The sequence below is a fragment of the Falco naumanni genome, chromosome 19, assembly GCF_017639655.2.
Source record: "Falco naumanni isolate bFalNau1 chromosome 19, bFalNau1.pat, whole genome shotgun sequence".
NCBI lineage: Eukaryota > Metazoa > Chordata > Aves > Falconiformes > Falconidae > Falco > Falco naumanni.
Genome location: NC_054072.1, coordinates 1,134,801 through 1,157,142, shown reverse-complemented (window position 1 = coordinate 1,157,142; position 22,342 = coordinate 1,134,801). Strand labels below are relative to the sequence as shown.

The 22,342-nt window shown below is 50.5% G+C and overlaps 2 protein-coding genes across 9 annotated transcripts in view; both read right to left on the bottom strand.

The window, feature by feature from the left end:
- Positions 1–228: 228 nt before the first annotated feature.
- On the bottom strand, positions 229–13,531 carry RASSF2 (Ras association domain family member 2). Of its 5 annotated transcripts, none has more exons than XM_040618177.1 (12): positions 13,382–13,529; positions 11,581–11,765; positions 8,362–8,504; positions 7,094–7,169; positions 6,786–6,937; positions 5,066–5,154; positions 3,251–3,402; positions 3,064–3,165; positions 2,802–2,853; positions 2,602–2,723; positions 1,723–1,820; positions 229–1,513 (listed from the first exon to the last, which is right to left on the bottom strand). In XM_040618177.1, exons 3-12 carry the CDS (start codon positions 8,418–8,420, stop codon positions 1,444–1,446), a joined length of 972 nt encoding a protein of 323 aa, XP_040474111.1. In that variant the 5' UTR covers positions 8,421–8,504; positions 11,581–11,765; positions 13,382–13,529; the 3' UTR covers positions 229–1,443. The 5 variants fall into 5 exon arrangements, 4 of the variants coding, with proteins under 4 accessions (XP_040474111.1, XP_040474109.1, XP_040474110.1 ...); XM_040618175.1 differs by having other exon boundaries at positions 8,362–8,444; positions 13,382–13,527; XM_040618176.1 differs by lacking the exon at positions 13,382–13,529 and adding an exon at positions 12,266–12,341 and having other exon boundaries at positions 8,362–8,444.
- Positions 13,532–16,270: 2,739 nt separating this feature from the next.
- Positions 16,271–22,342, bottom strand: part of SLC23A2 (solute carrier family 23 member 2) — a 59,716-nt gene continuing 53,644 nt past the window's right edge. For all 4 annotated transcript variants that reach the window (XM_040617896.1, XM_040617893.1, XM_040617895.1 and 1 more), the window contains 2 exons: positions 22,246–22,341; positions 16,271–21,700 (listed from right to left, as the gene is read on the bottom strand). In XM_040617896.1, coding sequence (XP_040473830.1) covers positions 21,468–21,700; positions 22,246–22,341 — 329 coding nt within the window. In that variant the 3' untranslated portion in view covers positions 16,271–21,467. The remainder of the gene's footprint in view (positions 21,701–22,245; position 22,342) is intronic.

Genomic DNA, 22,342 nt, shown 5'->3' with positions numbered 1-22,342 from the left:
CCTCCAGCATCCCCCCAGATCCTCCGGCAATTCCCTCCTGAGTCTCCAAATCGGCAGAGTGGGAGCATTTCTCCTTGGGAAACTTTTTCCACTGGGACACAGGCAGGTTTTGCTCTCCCCACTCATCGCTCCCAGCCCCCCCTCCCCCCCCCCCCCCGGAGCCCACGGCAGCAGCATTTCGATCCGCAAAGTGCTTTATTTCCAACAAACCAAACTCGAACGCGGGGGGGGTTCAGTCTGTATTAAATTGCTACATATTTTCTTTTCTTGTTAATCAACCAAGCAACGCCACAGTCATCCTTCGCAGACGTAAAAAAGCTTGCTCGCTGTACAACACTTTCCTTAACACGTTAAAGGTGGAAAAGGTACCATGAAAATAAACCAAAAAAAAAAAAAATAATTACAAAGATACGTTGCAAAAACTCCAGGGAGGGAAAAAGTCAAGAGTTTTAGTTCACATCGAGGTATAAAATCGATATTGCTGGTTTAGCCCGGGAGGAACAAGGTTCTTCCAGGTGTGATGGTGGTAAAGGAGCCAGTCCTGGTCCTGGCACTGCTGCAACATCAAGCTGCAAAATAAAAACCTCTTTATTTCTGCCTCCCCCTCCTCCTGCCACCTCCGCTGCATCCTGCACAGCATCCCTCGGGAGATGCTCAGCGCCATCAACTACTCCTGCGAGTGCTATTTGGCATGTTACAGCTACTAGAGAGGTTTGACATCATGGTTTGTGTGTGTATGTGTTGTTTGTTTGTTTTTTAAATCCCTAAAATTAGTGCAAATTAGAAATGGGGGGAGGAGGGGGTTATGCGACCGATGCGGGTTAAGAGGACGCACCCGGAAAAATGTGATTTACAATTTTGCTGTAAATCCAACCGTCGGTCCCCAGGTTCGCTTTTGGCAGCAAAAGTATTCAAAAAGCCCCAGTTCTCAGCCAACCCTTTCAGTTTACAAAAGCTTCCCATCACCTGCCAATTATTGCAATAGAAATGTGCTTTTCTGGAGAAAAAAAAAAAAAAAAAAAAAAAGAAGAGGAATTATTTGTGCTCTCTTGCCACCGAGCAGCGGGTCCTCTGCCAGCAGCCACGTGTGGGCACGGCTGAAGCGAGCATCTTCAAACTGAGCCCCAAATTCTTGCTCTCGAATGCTTGCAGCCCTCACCCAGCCCCGGATTTCCTCTTTTTTTTTTTTTTCTCTTTTTTTCCCCCATTATTTCCAGGGATTTGAGCTTTTGGCTGAAGCTCAGCCAGAGCCTTGCTGGGATAAGCCCCGTCTGCCAAGGAGGAGCCCCTGAGGATGCTGCGCAGATGAAGGCGGGGGAAGATGGGTTGGCTCAGAGCTGGAGAGATCCAGGCGGGTATCGGGAGAGCTCCGGGAACGACGGGGATTCAGGATTCGGTACAGTTGTGCGATGCAACCCGGAGCCGGGGCACTGGTGAGGCATTTCACATCGCCGTCGGACCTTCGGAAATCTCCTCCAGCCTCTGCTCGATCATCAGCCGGAGGATGGAGTATCTGGGGAGGCGAAGGACAAGGAAAAGAGGATTTCTGCACCATCACGCTGGGCTTTTAACCCAAACTGCCGCAAAACCCCCAGAATCACACCAAACCCAAATTGCACCAGGGATGCAAGGCCGTGCAGATGAATTTTCAGCACTGAAATGCCCCCCGACAACGTCCTTAACTCCCAGCATCACCCCCCGACGCCAGCGAGCCCGGCGTACTTGCGCATTAACTTCTTCACTTCGCGATCCTCCTCTTCCTCCAGCTTCTGGATGAAGCTCCTGAGGATAGGCATCTCGAATTTGATGTACTGAGCAACCTGGGGGGTGGAGAGAAACGCCAGCCGGGCGATGAAGAGGGGGACGCCCCAACCTCGCGAGGCCGAAGGCAACCTTGCAGCATCCCCTCCCCAGATTTAACTGGGGAAATCAAGGACACACACCCCCAGAAACCTAAAATAAAAAAAACACCCAGAAAACTTAAAATAAACCACTTTTCCCCTGCACAGCACGTGCACCAGCTTGTGCAAATGCGTGCTAGCTAATTGTTGGGGAAAAAAATCCACCTGTGGTTTATTGCATTTTACCCACCGGCTCCTTGATACGGACAGCCCTGCGCACCCCCAGCGCGTCACTCCGGGCTGTTTAAGCCCCAATATCCCCCAAAAGTGCCTTGTCTGGGCTGTTTAAGCCCCAATATCCCCCAAAAGCATCTTATCCAGGCTCTGATTTAAGAGCAAAGCGGCGGTGGGGTGGGAGGGAGCCGGCAGATGGCACGAACGAGCTGTTTGCTCCTGCCATAAACCCGCGGCTGGGAAAAAAAAAATAAATTAATTACACCAAAGGCTGCACAGGAATGGCTCTTCTGTGGTCAGCTTTAGGGGGGCAGAACAGGGCTGGGGGTGTCTGCTCTTGATTGAGGGTTTAAGCGCAGAAGAAGGTTTTTCCCCCAGGATGGGGCGTTTTCACGGGGAGAGGCAGGATCACACAGCGCAGCGATCCCTGCATCCCCAGCACGGAGATCTCCCCCCAGTTTTCCAGCCCCGGTTGCATCCCAATCCCAATTCCAAAGGGCTGAGCATCCCGTGCCGGCAAACTCACGTCGTAGGTGACTTCTTCCACCTGGTCCTTCTCCATGAGGAAGACCTTGGAGACCTGCTCGCAGGGGCCCTGCAGGATGCGGGCGATCAGGGGGTAGTCGCTGGCTCGCAGCTTCTGCTTCTCTGCAACACCAAAAGCGCCGGCGTTGGACCCGGGGGGCGACAGGGCTGTGCTGGGGCCGAGGTTTTTGGCAGACTCACCTCCGCTGGTGTGGACGATGTACAGCGCAAACTCCTCCGCCGAGTTTTCGATCTGAAGGGAGAAATACATCGCTGTTAACCAGCCACCTCTCTACCCTAGGCTTCCCCAGAAATTAGAAAAAAAATCCCGTTGGTTTGCTCTGCTATTGCATTTTTTATATATCTATATATTTATATCCCATATATATATATATATATATACGGGTATAAATTCCCCATGTAGAGCAACCCAGGAGTGTGGGGGGGGGGATATCTCTCATACCTTGAATTTATTAAGGAGCAGTTTGAGCACCTGGGGGGTCGTCATCGTGCTGTTTATGCGGACGTTGGTGACGGAGCCGTACGCCGGTGTGAAGACGGATGTCTACGGAGCACCAAATCCATGTAACCCCCTCCCTGGATCTCCCCACCCATCCGCTGGGAGAGCTTTCGGGGGGCGTGGGGCTCACCTTGTGGTTGTAGAAGTGCCCGTTGATGGAGAAGCGGTGGCGGCGGATGCGGCGCTGCTCGCTGGGGGTACGGGCGCTGCCCCGGTGCCGGACGCCCACGTCGCTCCGTGTCCGCATCAGCTGCGGTGTCTCCTCTGGTTGTGACTTGGGGGCTGGAAAAGATCCGGTGGGGGGATGGGGCTGAGAACTGGGGGTGAGCAAGACCCCCACAGGGTCCTACCCCAGCATCTCTCTGCTGCTGGGAGTCCCTCCATGGATGTGCAAGTTGCCATCCCAGAATTACAGCTCTACAAACTTCCCAGGACGGATTTAACCCACCAGTTTAAACCACAGCAGCTACTGGTTTGCTCTCCCCGAGCTCCTGAAGGAGGCTATTAATTCAGAATTAACTGCACAAATCCAGGCTGCTACCTGGATAAAGCCTCTTCTCCCGGCGACTCGAGCATCTTTACTCGCTTTTTCATAATTTTAATTTTTTTTTTCCTCCCCTTTTAATGAGAACAGGCAAATGAGGCCAGCACTTCAGATCTCTGCGTGAAAACTGGCCCAGGTCCAGATTATTATAAATCAGCTCTTCATCCATTTTTAATGAACCACTCCAGTCTCGAGCTTGGATGTTTTAATTCAAGGCATGTCTGCAGCAAGAAAAATCTCCGGTGTGCCCCGCTCCAGCTGCACGCCACGGGCCACGGTGACTAAGCACTCACGAGGAGCCATGCACGCGCGTTATGCGCTGTTTTTTACAGGCTTTTTGGAAGAAAAAATATAATAAAAGACTTCTTTCTTATGCGCTGGCAGAGGATTAACGTCATACGGCTGGCTGAAATAGCCGCTGGGTTATTTTCTACGGTATGATGTGTTGTGGAGATTGCCCGGGCAAGCTTTAATTAAAAGGGAACAAAAAAGTGTCGGGCACAGGAAATAAAAAAAAAAAAAAAGGGGGGGAGGGTGAAAGCTGGAAGGTCATGGATGAAGTAAAAGGGTTTCATGGATCAATGAGTTTTGCAAGGGCTCAGCTCATCCCCAAGCCGGGAAGCGGGTGAGCATCCCAAAGTCAAAAGGATTAGCTGGTTCTTCTCTGCCTCCAGGGTGTATGTCCATAAAAACACCACAAGCACTCTCCTCAAAAAAAAAAAAAAAAAAAAAAAAAAAAAAGCCAGGAACATCTGCAAAATGCCCGGTTGAATGAGAAAAATGCATAAAGCAGGTTTTCCCAGTGGGAGTTGCCAGTGGGGCAGCTTGTGTCCCTCTCAGCGCTGAATCACGCTCAAAGCAAGGGGTTAAGGAAGCGCCGGGGCGGAGGAGACCTTCCCCCTCCACTCGGAGGAAAATCCGGGATGGAAAAAAAAAAAAAAAAACAACCTTTGCAGAAATGTTGACTTCCCCATGGTAATCACACTTCCCAACAGTGCCTATTCTTCTTCCCTAAAAGCGGAGCCGCCGGGAAAGGGAAGCTCCAACATCCTTTTCCCTACGATCCCACGAGGCTCTTTGCTCCATCCCCTTATTTCTTTCCAAGCTGCTTTTCACCACATCCCACTGCGGCCCCTTCTCCGAGCAAAACCCCTTGGGAAAGGCTTTGGGCCGTCGGGCTGAGCATTTTTCTTGTTGCAATTTCATAATAAATTAAATATAATAATGAATTAAATATAGTCGCTTGGGAAATGGCTTGAAATAACCTGGAGCAGTACGGGGAAACTGATTTCTAGAAGGAAAAAAAAGCCTGTTTTGTGTTTTCTCAAAAAAACCCCTGGAGCATAAGGCAGCCGATCCCAACCGCCTGGGCAAATCCAACCGGATCGGAGCCCGGCTCACCTGCAGCACTCCTGGGAGCCTCCGTGTTTGGCGTGGCATCTGCATCCATAACCTGGATGTCTGGCAAAGTGCTGGGCTTCAGCACAGACCTGGGAATGAAAAAAAAAATAAATGCTGGGTGCCCTGTAAGGATGCAGCTGCAGAGGGAACGACAACCAGAATTCCCTCTCCGAGCCCCCACACTGCCGTATCCAGGATGGGAAGCAGCCCATTCTCCCTACGGATCTGGCAGATAACCATCCCTGTAGGGTCACAGCACAGGCCAGCTGCAACATAAATCCATAAATTCCATCCCAACAAACCTTTTGGAGCATCTTATCGCAGCTGCCCTCTTCCCAGGAAGGGATGCTGAAGCCTGAAGCAGTGATTTTGCAGGCTCCAGGCACACCCTGCCCAAGCAAAGCTGAACCTGCCCCTTTATTCCCTTTGAAAACATCTAAAAAAACCCACAAAAAACAGGCAAGACGCCCCTGGGCCAGGGGGTGCTGGTGGGCAGCCCAGGGGTCCACGGGCACAGCTGGGAACTGGCATCACAGGGAGATGCTGCAGCCCAGAGCAACATCCAGCATCAAACTGGTACCCAAGGGAACCCCCAGGCTGGCCCTGGAGAGCTTCTGGCAGGCAAAGGTGCCTTTGCAGAAAGGACCAGTTTTGCAAAAGGGGGGGTGGGGTGTAAAAGGGGGGGGAATGTTTGCAAAAGGGGGAGGGTTGCAAAAGGAGAGGGGCTTTGCACAAAAAGGGGGCTTTGCAAAAATGAGGGGTCTGCAAGAAAGGGAGTCTTTGCAAAAAGGGGGGGTTGCAAAAAGGAGTTTTGCAAAAGGAGGGATTTTTGCAAAAGGAGAGTGTCTTGGCAAAAAGAGAAGGAATTGTTGCAAAAGACAGGGTGTCTTTGCAAAAATGGGGGTCTGCAAAAGAGGGGCCTGCAAAAGAGGGGAGTCTTTGCAAAAAGGTGCTTTGCAAAAGGAGTGGGTCTTGGCAAAAAGAGGGAATCGATGCAAAAGATGGGGGGTCTTTGCAGAAGAAGGGGGTTTTGCAAAAGAGGGGGAATAGTTGCAAAAGTTGGACGGTTTTTGCAGAAATTGAGGTCTTTGCAAAAGAGGTGGGGTCTGCAAGAAGGGGAGTCTTTGCAAAGGGGGGGGGGGGTTGCAAAAAGGAATCTTTGCAAAAGGAGGGATTTTGCAAAAGGGGGTGTCTTGGCAAAAAGAGAAGGAATTGTTGCAAAGGACAGGGGGTCTTTGCAAAAATGGGGGTCTGCAAAAGAGAGGGGCCTACAAGAAGGGGAGGCTGCAAAAATGGGGGTCTTTGCAAAAGAAGGGGGTCTGCAAGAAGGGGAGTCTTTGCAAAAGAAGGGGGTCTGCAAGAAGGGGAGTCTTTGCAAAAGGGGGGGGTCTGCAAAAAGGAGTTTTGCAAAAGGAGGGATTTTGCAAAAAGGAGTTTTGCAAAAGGGGGGATTTTGCAAAACGGGGGGGTAATGGCAAAAAGGGGGAATCATTGCAAAGGACAGGGGGTCTTTGCAAAAGAAGGGAGGGCGGTTTGCAAAGTGAAACCAAGCAATTTTATTTTCGACTTGGCTTTTTCGGGGTGTTGTGCGTTGGAAGCAAAAGGACAGAGACAAGGCAGCTGGGGCTACAACCCGCAGCTGGGGGATGGGGAGGGGGATGGGGGGAGGGGGATGGGGACGACACACACCCCGTAGGTGTCTCCTTTTCCCTCTACTCACCCGTGGGCTCCCAGGTTGCAGCCCGAGTGCCAGGAGGAGGAGGAGGGCGGCGGGCGGATGCGCTGGTTGTCATCCTGCATCTGCAGGCGGATGGGGCGCCGCAAGCCCCAGGAGATGTTCAGCAGCCCCTCCACGATCAGCTCGCCTTCCTCCTGCGCGACAGATGGGCAGCTCAGCACCCCGAAGACAAACAGCCACGGATCTGACCGGCGGGCAACGGTTCTAAAACCTCACAAATCCCAACCGAGCCCAGCTCCCTTGGTTTGTCTCTCCTGCTGAGCTGTGCGCCTGCTCCAGGGGCTTCTTACCTCCCGGTGCCGCAGCTGCAAATTTTGCCCTTCGTAGTAGATGTTATACGTCTTCAAGTGTAAGAGCAGCTCGTTTCTGGGAAAAAGAAATAAAAAAAAAAAAAAAAAAAAAGGGAAAGATGCTGAGAAAGGTGTGGAGGAGCCAGGGAGGATGCTGCCAGCATGGGTTGGTACCCGGTGGCGTGCCCCCTGAGCTGGCCAGGGGGGAATTTTGGGGATCTGGGAGAAAGCAGGAACTGCTTTTCCCAGGGTCAGGCTGGGCGATGAACCTTCTACACTGCTGGGCGCCCCCAAACCAGGTTAATTTGAGGCAAATTTGAGTCTTTTGCTGCCTCTAGACCTCCCTTGTTGAGGGTATCTGCTGCAGGTTCAACCAGGGGGTTGCTCTTGGCAGCCAGGAATACAGGGACAAGCTCCCCGCAGCCCTGCCCTCCACAAACCTTGCAAAAAGAGGTAAGAAAACCGTCAGCCCCCTGTGGAGTCAGTCACAAGGCGGAAAAACAATTAAATTTTTGGAGTGCCCAAGCCCTTGGGTCATGCTGGAGTCACAAGTTATCACCAGCGAGTTTATCACGTTGGCTCCTCGCTCCAGACCCTGAACTCCAGCTCCAATGAAAAGTCTGAGCCCTGCTCCAGTTGCAAATGAAAAAATAAAAATAAAAACAAAAATCCCAACCCAGGCTGCCTAAGCACAGCTATGAATCGTGGGGAAGCAATGCCTCGGGCGTTAATTCATAAAGCTGGCGTTAATTCAGCTGGGCTGGCTGGCGGAATTTAAGGATGCTTGGCACCATCAGCCTCGTTATAAAGAAGCCCAAATCGTGGGGATTTGTTATGAGAAAGAAAAAAGGGAGGAAAAAGAGCACATATTGCCTTTACCTCCTCCAAAACGTTCCTTGAAACTTGGGAATCGTTTTACTTCTTTACCAAAGCACGAAAGAGCAATTACTAATGGGGACTTTCTCAGCGAAACCTGTATTTCGTGACAGTTTACGGAGCATTTGGCCACACTCCTAAGAAAAAAAATATTCAAAATCCCATCAACAATCCCTTTTTTTTAAAAAAAAAAAAAGGAAATTGCCGTTTCTTGCCCCGGAACGACTTTTTGTTTCCGAATCCAACTGAATGGAGTGAACCCCCAGGGTCGCTCCCCAGCTCAAAGGCAAAATAACCCTGGGGAATATCGCAAATAACCCCTGGGAATATCGCGAATTAGCCCCAGCTACCAGCACCGACTGCCTGCGGTACAGCCACACCGAGCATCTTACTTGGAGATGTATTTGTCTTTTCCGCAGGGGACCAGGTACTCGCCGCCGCCGTAATCCATCCTCCCGCTCTTCTTTCATGGGAGCTGGATGGCAAAGAGGGAGGAGAGAAAAGCATCGGCGTGAACCTCCCCGTCACCGCATCCCTGATACGCGCCCACGGATAACAGGGAGGAAAAAAAAAAAAAACAACTTGCTGGGGTTTGGAAGAGTGCTTGGGAAGAGGCTCCAGCGGATGAAGCCACGGGTGAAGTTTGATGCGGCTCCTCCAGGAAAAGCGATGGGGAGGGAGGGGAGATCAGATAAGGGGAGCAGCACTGTAAGCTCACTGAAAATTTAATACCGGCGGAGATACGCTTACGCTAACATTTGCATTTTGAGCATCCACGGAGCACCCTGGAGATGCCAGACCTGGAGACGGTGGGGTTATAGGCAAGATTTATTCCTTTTCTCCATTCATTACGAGGGGTTTACTACAAAGCTTCGGACACGCAAGTCTGGATCCACTTGCTTCCCCGTGCCAGCCTGATGCCAGGCAGCGGGCACGGGGCCGACCTCCCCAAGCAGCCAGAAATGCTGGGCTGGTTCCTTGAGGTTTTTTTAACGATGCCGGTTGAATTTTTGTGTGTTCCCTCCAGTGCCAAAACATCTCCATCGCTGTCGTGTAAACACCTGGAAACTCCCCCCAGAATCCCACCTGGGGAGAGGCTCCGGCTTGGAGCACAAGCGCAGTTTTTGGATGCTACAAAGTGGAATTGAAATGAGGTTTCGGGCGAAGCCCTCAGGAGATCAGGCACCGGAGAGACCTTGAAATGCCGCATCGGGGCGGTTCTGAGCAACAAGAAAGGGCTTCCCAGGTCGTGCTTTTCCCCAGGTGTTTGTACAAACTCTCCTACAGGCGGGATTTCGTTTTCCCAGGGTCTCCCGCCTCCCTTCTCTTGTCCCGAAAGAGAAGTCCAGGAGAGAAAAGAGCATTTGATCCACAAACCGCTATTTTCTTCCACCCCCCCCTGCATTGCCATGTGCTTCCTCCTGATCCCCTGGGAAACAGACCCATTTTCCTGCAAAAAAAAAAAAAAACCACGACACAATCCAAGCGGATAAATGACTCAACCAAGGCCGTGTGGTAAAACCTGTGTCAGAGGACAGACCTGCCCCTAGATCCTCAGCACAGCAGCGATCCTCACCTCTTACCCCGTACTTTGGGATATATCCCAGCAAATAAATTACAGGCAGCAGGAAAAACCCTCTGCATCGTGCTTCAAGCCACGGAAGAGGTTGCAAAAGCAAAGCGAGTGTTCAAGCAGGGGAAGGGCAGGAAGCCGGCCCGGCCACCAGCGCTCCTGGAGAAAGCAGAAGAGAAACTTGCCACCAAAAAAAAATATCGCACATGGTGGCGGAAAAGCTGACAAAGCTTCGGGCTTCCTGACAGCTGAGGAGCCGCGCCAGCATCCCGGCAAAGGCCGGCATCAACCCTCCTCCCACAGCCGGAACCCGCCTCTCCTGCATCCATCCATCCTCCCACAGGGAATAACCCTCATAATAATTCTATTTATTTCTCAAAAAGGAGAGCGGGAGGAGATTTTTGCAGCTGGTTTGGGGGTAAACGTGGGTGCGGGGGCTGCACGGCACCTGCTGAGGCAGGGACCCAGCTGTGGGGGTACCAGCTGTGGGATACAGGAATGATGGAAATGAGCATCTCGCCCCTGAAGGCGGATGGAAAAGCGCTGAGGAAGGCACCGCTGAGGCACTGCTGCGCCGAGGGAGGGTTACATGGCACGGCTGCCTGGCCCATGCAAAAACCTTGCCAAAAATACACCAAAGTGGCTGAAAAAAAAAAACCCAACCCAACAAAAAACCCCGCCAGCAGCGCAGCCCGGGGTGAAGCCTTCGGTGACGTGGGGAGTTTTGCTGCATTGGCTTCACGAAGGAGTGAAGCCAAAGCCCCAGGTCCCTTAAAGAGGATGTTGGGGTGAACTCCAGTGAAAAAATCACTCATTTTGGGATGGAAGGGGAGCCCCGAAATGCAGGTTCGTCCCCCTAGGGCTGAGGAGCTGGGTTTCCTGTTTACCACCCCGACACTGCCGCCGTCGCCTCTGTCATCACATCCCCTTCCGAGCAGCGAGGAAAGGGGCAAATTCTCCATTTTTTGGGTCTTGAGAGCGCTGGGCTGTGGGTGGAAGGGAGTGGCGGCCGTCCAGAGATCCCCAGACACAGAGCAGCCCCCCCCAGTTTTCTGCCACAGCTTTAGCAAAAGGCTGGAAATTACCAAAACCAACGGGCTGGCAGCGCGCAAATTGCCCAATCGGTTGCTCAACCTCAGCAGCTCGGCACCATCTTAATTTCCTGGTACCCCCGTGCCTCAGTTTCCCCACTCCAAGCTGACGTGCCTCCCTGGTGCCCAGCACAGGCTGAGCTTTTGCTGCTGTCTTGCAAAGCGTTTTTTTTTTAAAAAAAAAACAACCTCAGAGCAAATCAATCCCCCCTGCACACGTGGCAGGAGGATTTCAGCCCTTTCCGCCTTCTAACACGAGCCATCGGCTGCTCCCGCAGTCGCTTTGAGGCCTGACAGACCCCAGACTTAATCCTCTCCCTAAAAATAACCTTCCTAAGACCCTTCTTAGGGTTTTCCCTAGGGATTTTCCTAGGACGCTACATCCCTGCACCCCACCTGCCCCATGGGGCACAGGGAGCCTGGCCACGTGGGGACCAGCACTCGCTTGTGCTGAGCTCCTGGGGAGATACACAGATAAAATAAAATATTTTTTTAAAAGAAAGAAAAAAACAAAAGAAAAAAAAACCCAAAGATGGTGTTTTCAGCAAGAGAGGGAGAGTTTTCCCTGCTCCTGCAAAGAAAGGAGCATTAGGGGGGAGTGGGGGTCTTGGTCCCCTCTCATGGCATGTAGATGCTTCAGCAGCATCCCCACTGCCGCTTAGGCATGTCCCCGCTCCGGCGAGACGCAGTTTCAGCGCAGCTGAGGCTCCCCCCAGCTGTGCGAGGGATTGTGGGAATATCCCGCTCCCCGGGGAGGCCGTGATGCTCCCTCTTGCACAAACCCCACCGCTTCCCTCAGCCCAGGGCAGCTCTGAACCGGCCCAACAGCACTTCGACCCCGATGCAATCCGCAGCAAAGCATCCCAAGGCGAAAATTCCTCCCTGGGAGGCACCCAGAGCCTCTAAAAGCCGCTTTGCCCAGCGGCAGGACACAACCAAGCGCTCACCCTGTCCCAGCAGATCCTTCGCTCGACCAACTGTGCTCAGCGCCCGCGGTGGCTCCGGCCCAGGCGCTGTTTTGGAGCTGGGATTTCTTCCGAGGGCCCGTCCAGCATCCCTACGCGCGAAGGTGTGGCTGCTCCATTGTTCCTGGTGCCGCTATTGTTCTCCAGCCCAACTGCTCAGCCCCGTCCTGGGAAGGGGAAAGATGGGCAGTGGGCAGCGGTGGCCAAGCCGATGGGGGGTGATGCCCTCGGGGTGCCGGCACGCTCGGGGACACGAGGGGACCCCTTGGCCACACTCAGCAGGTTAGACACCCACCACCACCACCCCAGCGGAGCTGCTGGCCGGCCCACGGCTTGTGGGGGGCTATGGGAAAGGAGCTGGGGGGGTCCCCAGCTTGGGTGCGGTGGGGGCCGCAGCGAAGGTGCTGTGCCCAGGCTGGGGACCTGCGGGTGCTCGTGGCTCCCTTCCAGCCCGCGGGGGGCACCAGCCCCGGAGGGAAGGGTGAAGCCGAGGGTGCTCGATGGGTGCTGAGGTGACACCCCCGGGGCGAGGGGTCCGGAGCCCCCCCCGGGGTGGGCGCAGCCTTTCCCGCCTGCTGGCTGCGGGCTGGCGCCGGGGTACCCGTGGGCTGGGGAGCGGGATGGGGGTGGGGGTGGGGATGGGGATGCCCCATCTCGGCGCACTCACCGGCCCCGCTCCGCACCGCTCCGCAGCGCAGCCGGCGCCCCCCGGAGGGCCGCCCCCCGGCGGGGCGGAGCGGGGCGGGGCGGGGCGGAGCGGGGCGGGGCGGGGCGCGGACGGGGCTGCGGGCACGCAGCGGGGTCCCAGGGTTGCGATACCCCGGGACACCCCTCCCCGGCACCGGCATCCCAAGGGACAGCCCTTAGTGGGGGCCAGGACTGCGGACCCCAAAGGATGCGCCACCCCGGCACCCAGGGGGTTCCCCTGCCCCGGGACTGGGATCCTGAAGGATGACCCAGGCTCTGGGACTGGGATCTCCAAGGACACCCTGGTTCTGGCACCCAGGTTGCACCCCTGGACCAGGATCCCATGGATGCCCCATCCCTGGTGGCAGGATCCCATGGGATGCCCCATCCCTGGTGGCAGGATCCCATGGGATGCCCCATCCCTGCTGCCAGGACCAGGATCCCATGGGATGCCCCATCCCCGGTGGGAGGACCAGGACCCCACAGGATGCCCCATCCCTGGTGGCAGGATCCCATGGGATGCCCCAATCCCTGCTGTCAGGACCAGGACCCCACAGGATGCCCCATCCCTGGTGGCAGGATCCCATGGGATGCCCCATCCCTGGTGGCAGGACCAGGACCCCACAGGATGCCCCATCCCCAGTGGCAGGACCAGAACCCCACAGAATGCCCCATCCACGGACCACGACCTCACAGGATGCCCCATCCCTTCTGCCAGAAGCAGGATCCCATGAGATGCCCCATCCCACACATCCAGGCTGGAAAAGCTCTTCTGATTGGCTCCAGCTCCGTGTAGGACTCCCAGAGGGAGCCTTGTGTGCAGCATCACACAGTCAAAAGTGGTAATTTCTGCCTTAAAACCCCCCAAACCCTGGGATATTCCGTGCCGGAGCCATGCAGGCATCGCACTTCACCGTTCTGCCTTCGGGACGGTGCAATGGGGCCGAGCGCTGGCAGCAACCAGTTCCCAACCATGGCCGTGGGATCCCATTGGATCCAAAACCACCCCCAGAGAAGGGAGATTGAAAAGGAAAATAATAATAATAATTAAAAATCTGCCTGGAAGCAGATGTTGCAGCTTGGGGATGGTGGTTACCTCCGAAACGGCGCTCAGCCTCCAGCCGCCGCTCCTGGGCTGCGGGTCCCATCCTGCCCATCCGCCCCGCGTCGCCGCGGGAGGGTTTGGGGGAGCGCGGAGGCATTAAGTATTCTAGAAGAGCAGCGGCGTGTGGCCACGTCCCTCCGCCTTTGTCTGCTCCTGACCTTTCCCAGCGCTTTGTGGCTTCTCTGGGCTTTTTTTTTTTTGCCTTTTTTTTTTTTTTTTCTCTTTAAGGAATTTGCCTAGAAACAGCCCACACAAAGGGAAGAAAAAAACAAAACCAAGAAATAAACTAAACAGCTGCTTTAGCAACACAAGCGAATCTTTACAACCACCGATTGTAATCAGCTTTTTTTTTTTTTTTTTATTCCCCTTATTTTGGGGAATTTTTATGTAAAAGACGAGAACTTCAGGAGGAGCCATCTGGCTTGGGGAAACACTGGCTCGGCAGAAGCAAGGCGGAACGGGGTTAGTATTTATATTCCAGCAGCATCTTCGAGGGCCGGCGGGGATGAGAGGCCCTTTGTCACAGGAAGAGCCCGGCCACGCCGCACAATGGAGCCGCCTGCGCTGTGCAAACCCCAGCCCCAAACCCCAGGGATTTAGCCCCAAAGAGAGGGAAAGTGTTTATGATACACCCTCCCCCCGCCACCAGCTCACAGGGTGCCATTGGAGCAAAGGGGGGAGTAACTCCCCCCTCCCCCCCCCTAAATAGGGGGGTTTGCTGTGGGCACTTGCATGAGCACAAGGAGGAACTTTGTTGCAGAACTGGGGTTAAATCCTGATTTTGCTGCCTTCAACTCGGGAAGCACTGAGCCTGGGTGGAGGGGATAATTCACGACACTCAAGGAACGTGACCGGCTCCTGCCACACAAGGACCCCCTGCAACCTGCGAGGCCAGGACAGGCTCCCAGCCCCTTACCCACAGCACGAACCAAGAGGCACCGAACCCATGGGAAAAGACCAAGATCTCGGCCCCACCAGCGCCCGAGCATCCCTCCCGGCCGGCCAAAGTCTCCCGGGGAAACGATGCTCTGAAGCCAGAGCCTGCGCTCAGCCGCACCGCGGTGTTAGGGCACCCGTTTTGCAGGTGAAATCAGCGTTTCTGCACTAAAAGCCACGCAGGGGATGTAGCCGATGCCTTTTACACTGTCAGCTTCCACGGATTTACCTCTGGTCCCGCTCCCACAGCTCAGCCTGCAGGTCAAGGACCTCGGTCAGGCCCAAGCATAAAGCACCAGCTCCAAAATTATCCAAAATTCAAGTATTTATCCCCAGAATGAGCAAGCATCCAAACCCCCTTCGTACCCTGGCAGCTTCCCATCATTTCAGCTTGAGGACCCCCCAGCTAATGGTCAGTAACAGTATTACACAGCTGGATACAGGTGAGCTTAGGAGTATCTGTTCGCCCGTTACAGATGTTACGCAGCCTCCAGGAACTAGATGGGAAAGAGCCACGGCTCCAGAAAACACCTTTGCTTGTACCTAAGACGTGTTTCTTTGAAACACGGTCGCTGTCCCCGTTCGAGGATGTTTCAGGCATTCTGAAAATCCTCAGGTTTTGAGATCCTGCCCGGGATAAAGCCCGTCTTACTGGGTTGACGCAGCTGATGCTGAATTTCTTATTGGGTTGATGCAGCTGATGCTGAATTTTGATTCCGGCACGACACAAGACGCAATTATTTTTCAGAGCTCTGACCCAGTAGCAGGAGGGATTAATCAGGATTTAGACCAGAGTGGTTTTCATCACAGACCCAAACACAGCCCAGCTCAGGAACGATTAGAAATCCCTCAGCCTGGTCCAACAGCTGCTCCGCTGGCTTCGGCACCGGCTCTACTTTCACCCCCCACCCCCCACCCCATTCCAGGGACTTTTTGCCATTTTCTTCCCATCTGACTACACCATTTTCAGAGTAGCTGCAGCGGGCTCCACATAAATTAAAAAGGTACCTGGGTGTCTTAATTCCCTTTAAAATAATCCCTTGAAGGCTGACAGGCATCTGAAGGCGCTGTGTATCCTCAGCATCTCCCGGTCCCAGTTCACGGCAGGCGGGTACCGCACATCACTGGTGCTCCAGTCTAACATCAACAATTCAGTATTACAGCTCCTGACGAAGCAAGTTCATTAAACGGCTGGGGATGAGGCAAGGCGCTAGGTCAGCTGTTTTTAAACGCTGGTGACGAGGCAAGGTGCTACTCAGCTAATTAATCTGTACAGGCAGCCCAAGCGGAGCGACGGGACATCTCCAAAGACACCGTGCCCCAGGGTGCTGGGCACCAGCCGCCCCGGAGACTTCACTTTGGTGACACATCGCCAAAGGTAGGGCAAGAATTTTGGCAAATTCCCAATCCTAAGGCTTTACCTTAAACCGGAGGCTCTTTCTCTCTTCTTGCTAACTGCTCCTATTCTTGACTAGAAGCACAACTCAAAGCTCAGTGTACTAAGAGAGCTTGAAGGTTGGTTTTTAATTAGGAAGCGAGTCACGGGAATTCTGCTGCACGGACATTGCTCACAAACACATCAGCGCTGACTGTGCAACCTGGTTTTACTGGGAGTTTTGCTGCCCCTTGGCTGCCCAAGGAGAGGGGACAGGTCCCCACACAGAAGGTCGCGGAGGTGCCTCAGCTGAAAGCAGGGACAGGAGCAAGCAAGAGGTGCGGGCAGTAAGTGGCGCCTCTTCCAAGTAAATCAAGGAAATTTAATGTGTCTTTGTGGTACAAGCTTGGACTGAGAGCTGCAAAGGGTCAGGATGACGCCTGGGGGTTGGGTTTTGGGTGGCACTTGCTGAGAAGAGATGCTCGGTCTTCACATTACCTAGATTCCCAGCCCACGGATCCTCCTTCAGAGGCGATGTTTAAAAGGAAGTGTAACACCACGCTGCCAAGTTGCATCTATGCCCGCGTTTATTTATACTGAACAGCTTTAAAAATACAGAATAAAATAGCTTTATCTACTATTATTCACAACATCTGGTCCAAATATTACATTTTTAAATATTTGTTTAATGAAGCAATGTTAGAAAAAAAATACGAAATAAAAAAAACTCCGTGAAAGAATTACACATCTCAGAACAAAAAAAAAAAACAAAAAAAAACCAAAAAAAAGAACAAAACAAAACAAAAAACCTCTTGCTGTTTAACAAAAAAGTTTTACAGCCAAAGACAGTCACAAAAAGTCATGGAAAAAAATCATATTTATCCCCACTGCCTAAGAACAGTCAATAGTTTGTTACGCCAAAGGTTGTTATAAACAGACAAAAGTACAATAATTTGGACTGGCAGCAAGATGATGATTTACCTGGAAAGATGCAGTAAATGCCAGATAGTACACAAGGCAATTCTAAATATATCTCTCATATCAATATGTACGGATGACGATGCACAGTCACAGTCAAATCAGAACTAGACAGGAATATTTGGGATGGCTCTGAACACGGGTCCCAACACCCAAAAGCAGCCCAGCACTAAGCCGTATAGACTCATGGGCAGAAGCGAAACACTGGCAAACTCGTGGCCTCCTCCAATACTGCAATGACCTATCGCAACGATATAAACATGAGAGCACAGAGTACCTGTCGTCCCACGGCCGAAAAGGCCATTAGCCTTAAGAAAGACTAAGAAACATGCACCGAGAGGGACATTTTCTGCAAAAATGAGTAACCCAACGCTCCCCACCCCCCACCCCCCCAAAAAAAAAAAAAAAAAAAAAATCGCTTCTGGTTTAAGAAGGCCACGTAAAAGAAACGCCGTAGGTTGTGCTGGTCTGTCACACATGCATTTTCTACATCGATATACAAATCGTGTGAGGCACAGGTTGTTTTAGATCGCGCGCAGGCATCCAACGGCTCGCTCAAACCATTAGAAACCGGCGGGTTTAAACCACGTGTGCCTGGACTGCTGTTTATACCACAAACGACGAGGTTTTCCACACTTTTTATGAACGATGCAATGCTACAAATGACCGGTTGCACTCACTGATGCTCCTTGTGGTATAAATAGTACTGAGGATTTCAGTTTGCAAGCGCCAATTCTGCATCGGGAGTACCAAGATCTCAGTAGGGAGATGAACAATAAAGAAACCCTTTAGTTTTTTGGTAGAAACATAAACATGGGTAAATAAAGTATACACAACTACTATAGATTCGTCAATGAAGAAATTCTACCATCACATGACATTGTCATGACAATCATACCACTCCCTCCCAGGAAAACTGCGATCATTTATCCTGAGTGGAAATGTTATTTTTAATATATGGAAATAAAATACTGCAATATTCATGTACAAACCAAGTTGCCATATTTAAAATCAGTATTAAAAGGCATAAAGCAAATTCTGGGTTTGAAGTTTGAACTTTCTGAGCGAGGTACCTGATTAAGTTCCTCCGCCAACGCACTCTAATATGACAACATTAATCAGCCATAGCTGTTAGCTATGAAATCTAAATTTCTATAGGTATAATTTGCAAGTATTTGCTTTAGAAAACGTGTTTCAGCATGTTAGCAAGAATTCTTAATTTAACCTAAAAAAAATACAATAGAATATCAAAAGTCCCAAGTTATTTTGTTTTGCATACATTGATACCATCTTTGATATGACAAAATGATATTTCTACCATGAATATTTGCCCTTCCATCTTAAAAGTTTGGTTGAAACATCTCATCGCCTCTTAACTCATCTCTCAGGTGTCGTCTTCCCTATGTGGTTTTGTTTAGCTTAGCAGTTTAAAGGCAGGCAATAACATCTATAGGAAAAATACAGTACTGCATTTACGGTCAGATTTCTATATCCAGCCACCCTTACGCATCAAAGCCTGGACGTAACCAGCAAACACGAAGTATTTAAACGCTTTTTGAAACTGCAGTTAATCCTCTGCAGGGCATCTGCCAGCAGCTGCTGCACGCTGTGCTCCCCCCGGCCAGGGCATTTCCCAACTGCCACTACCATGCCAGCGCAGAAAAGCGGACATGGGACAAGGATATCACCTGCTGCAGGTGCACAAAACTGGGGGAAATTCAGAGATGTCACCCTCACAACGAAAAGCAACGCAACTTCTGCAGGTGGCAGCGCTGGGATGGGGTCAGGTGCATTGGAAAGGCAAAGGAGAGCTGCTCTTTCCAAGGCACCCATGCATCAGCTCCGTCCTTTGCTCACCCCTCGGCGCTGGGGAGCAAAATACCAGCAATAGCCCCGGTGCAGCTGCTGCGCGCCCTGCACGCTCAAGGTGCTGCCAATGACTCCATTGTAACCCCTCACTATATATTACAGGTGCTTCAGTGCATCTCCTCTGCAAAACCGAGGCTCATCTTTAACCGTTCGTGTTCCTAGCAAGACGGGGAGAGGTGTTACGTACACAAATTTGTTTACAAAAATGACTGCTGACCACCGCTACTTCGTGTAGTGTTACCGAGGGAAGTGGCTGGAAAAGCAAACGCGCCGGCTGAATGCTACCGCGCTTCTCTCAGCCAGTCAACAGAATCGACACGATAGGACCCGAAGTCACAAAAAGAATTAAATCCAACAGTTAAAAGAGAGCAATCGGACTTCACCTACGCGGACAGTCTTTCCTACGCTGCAGGAAAGGAGTGGTGTTCCATTCCAGAGAGGAAAAAATACCGCTGGATTCGTTGCCCCGTAATTTGACTGAAGCATCTTGGCAATTCTCAAGTGAAGGCAACACGGAGCACCACAGCCAAAGGTGAGAGAAAACAAATGCTATTCCCCATCGCCTTGTCTCTTGACTGCGTAAGCATTTAACTTATCAAAAGGATACCGGGGGGAGAAGCTAGAACAGCCTTGGGACACGAGTGTCACTGCTGCACTGTGCCCGGCGGCATCGCTGGCCTTGACACTTCAGTATTTCTGAGGTGGCACTGGTTTGGACAAAAAACTTTTGCCTCTCTTTCTCAACATTTATAGATAACCAACTTTGGCATTTTACATCATTACAACCACCATACATAGGTGGCTTTTTTTTTTTCCTTTTATATATATATATGTATATTTATATATATTTAGCTCCCCCATGTCTCCCACACATCTTTGGTTGCGCACAAAGTTGGGAAATTTGGAAGCTTCGTGCCACTGATTAGAGGTCTCCGCACTCAAACTATCTGCAGGTGGATGTGGAAATCTAACACCTTACTACCTGAAGAGGAAAAATTTAAGAATGATAAAAATGACTGTTTCACAGGCAAGCTAACCTTGTCTACTACACAATAACTTTTCCGACCAGCTTTTGAGATAGTCCAATTGACACCAAGACTGCAAACTACTGAAAGTTCCCTGAAGCAGGAACAAACACATGCTTTGTTATGGAAAAAGCGGTATAAAATAGTTTCTGGAAACAGCCATGGCATGCTGAGAACGATATCAATGGAATCATTCCGACTCTACACTATTCAGTACTGATCTGTTAAGCTCTTTCCTCGCCCTCCCCACCCCGACCCTTCCATGCTTCAATAACCAATAACAAATTCACCTGGAAGTAGACTCAGAGAAAACAGAGTTCCTGCGCTCCTGTCCAGTAGTCAAAACTTGGATAAATATATTAGTGAATTACAGGATCTACTGTTATGTTTTTTCCAGGAATACAAAACGCAAGCACCGTAGAGCATACTGGCCTTGAAATTACATTACACTACATTTCCCTGATGATCTCCACAGCTTGAAAATGCTTTTTGGGGCCACACTGAACTCTAAAACTAACTTGCAATAGTAAGAACATTAAACATGAATAAAACTTTAAATTATGAATGCATGATGAGCATGAACACCCACATAACATCAGAGCTGAGACTATTCCAGGAAAAAAAAAAAAAAAAAAAATCTGAATGGTGCCCTGATTGGACCCAATACCCGTTAAACCATCCAGTGGATGAGGACATCAAATGTAGTGTCTCTGCTGTTCCAAGATCACCTCCACAGCACTAACGAGCTTCTGCAGAAGCCTCACAAAGAGAGAAGAAAGAGGCCACGCAACGTAAGCCACTCATAAGCGGCGTCAGCTTTCGATATCCGATCAAGAAAATTCTGCACAGTTCCAAACCAGAGAATGCCGGCAGCGTTTTGACCGCATGGCTTTCCCTGCAGGGAAAGCTGCATGGATACAGGTGTTAATTGCTTAGAACTGCTCAACAAATTAGCATTTTTGTCCAGGAAACGTCTTGCTGAATACAGGCATTGCACTGTAAAAACTGTTACCGGGTGCCACCTGGAAGTTAAACATCTCCCATCCCTGTGAAACTCAAGCTACGTGGGTCCCTTTAAAAGAAAACCTGCACCTGGACACTGTAATTAGGTGGTTAAATGCCAGGCAGAAAAAGCAAACGTTTAAAAATACGAACTGACCTGAAATAAGTGATTCCTTCTACAGCACTAAGCTATCAGAAGCCGGTCGTGTGGTTTTGTCAGCAAAATTATGAAAGAAACTTTGTCTTAACAGCCGACATCTGACTGAACTATCGGTAATTCAAGAAAATACTCTCATCATTTGCCAGCACCAACCGAGTCTGGTTTCCAGGGGGCTGAAAATATGGAATGTGCAAATCATGAGTGGAAAACAATCTATATGGGATTTGACATTATTAGAAGTAAATTTTTTTTCCCCCCTTTTTTTTCAATCCCCCCTCTTCCTTCTCACAGGATTCAAATTTTCTGGCGTAACTTAACATTGCCAGCAATGAACGCGCCAAAAATGCCAGCATCGATGACTTTAAATAAAATCACCATTTAAAGTAACATTTTCCAATAGCACCTACATACTTCTGGAACCTAAGCCCCATTTAAAATACGACTGAGGTGCGCAGGTATCTAGAGCTTTTGAAAATCAAAGAGAGGAGCATTTGCAAATTTGACCCAGAGACACTAGATCTGGCTACCATCACCCACAACAGGAAAGCTTTTTTTTTGTGTGTGTGGTTTGTTGTTTTTTTTTTTTTTTTTTCTTTTTGTTTAAATCCGTCTCAGCTCTGGTTCCAGAATTTAAATGCAGATATACAAAACATATACTTTAATGCTTCTTAATCAGCAAGAAACTGCAAATACATCTTTTACTACAACTAGATAATATAATTTCAACTAAGGCTATACTGTAGCTTCTGAGTCTTCATCTGAACTCCTGCAGTTACTGCTCTTCCTGAAGCCTTTCCACGTGTAACCCATGAAGGTAGGGCTGATGGGCAGAAAGCTGAAACACCTGTATTTTTTAATAAAGTTCATGCCAAAAGGCAAATCGTATGTTTCCATGCCATCCAGTGACTTGCTTCCTTTACCAACCCCTTTCTTCCATTTCCGTATTCCCCTTTCTTCTGGGCTTCCTAGAAGTCAAAATAAAAGGAGGAAAAAAAGTTATATATACATGAATATCTTTATGTAAACACACACGCCCCCCTAGCAGAGGTTAAGCAAAGAAAGAAACCCCCAAATCACAGACACCATGCTCAGCAAAGTACCAGAAAGATCTTCTAGACTCCTCAAAGAGGCAGGAAGAGGGGAAAAAAATGTTGAATGGAAATGGCCATTATCTGTTTTATTTTGTTACTGGAAGTTGAGGCAAATTTTTCCTCTCAAATGAACGGAAGCAGGTTTGGATCTTTAAAATATTTTTACTCTGTCTTCTGTAGACAACTATTCTGATTCGATTTTTATCAGCTATTTTGTATATTTAATAGGAAGGAGACCTTAACCTGAAAAAGATTCAAAGTGTTCTCAAGAAAACTGAGGCACGCAGGTGTTAAGCAGTCTGCTCTAGGCGTTAAAGAAGTCAACAACAAAAGCAGTAATTTCTCCCTCATGTGCCTCCATAAAATGCTGTGCTATCTTCACTCAGAAAAGCCATTATTATTTCAGATAAAATGCTGACCTGGAATGGTATTATCCAAAATAAATGCAACGCAGCCACCGACAAACATGGCTGTAGTGAGAAGAACGTTTAATACTTGATCAATGCCTGCTATTCC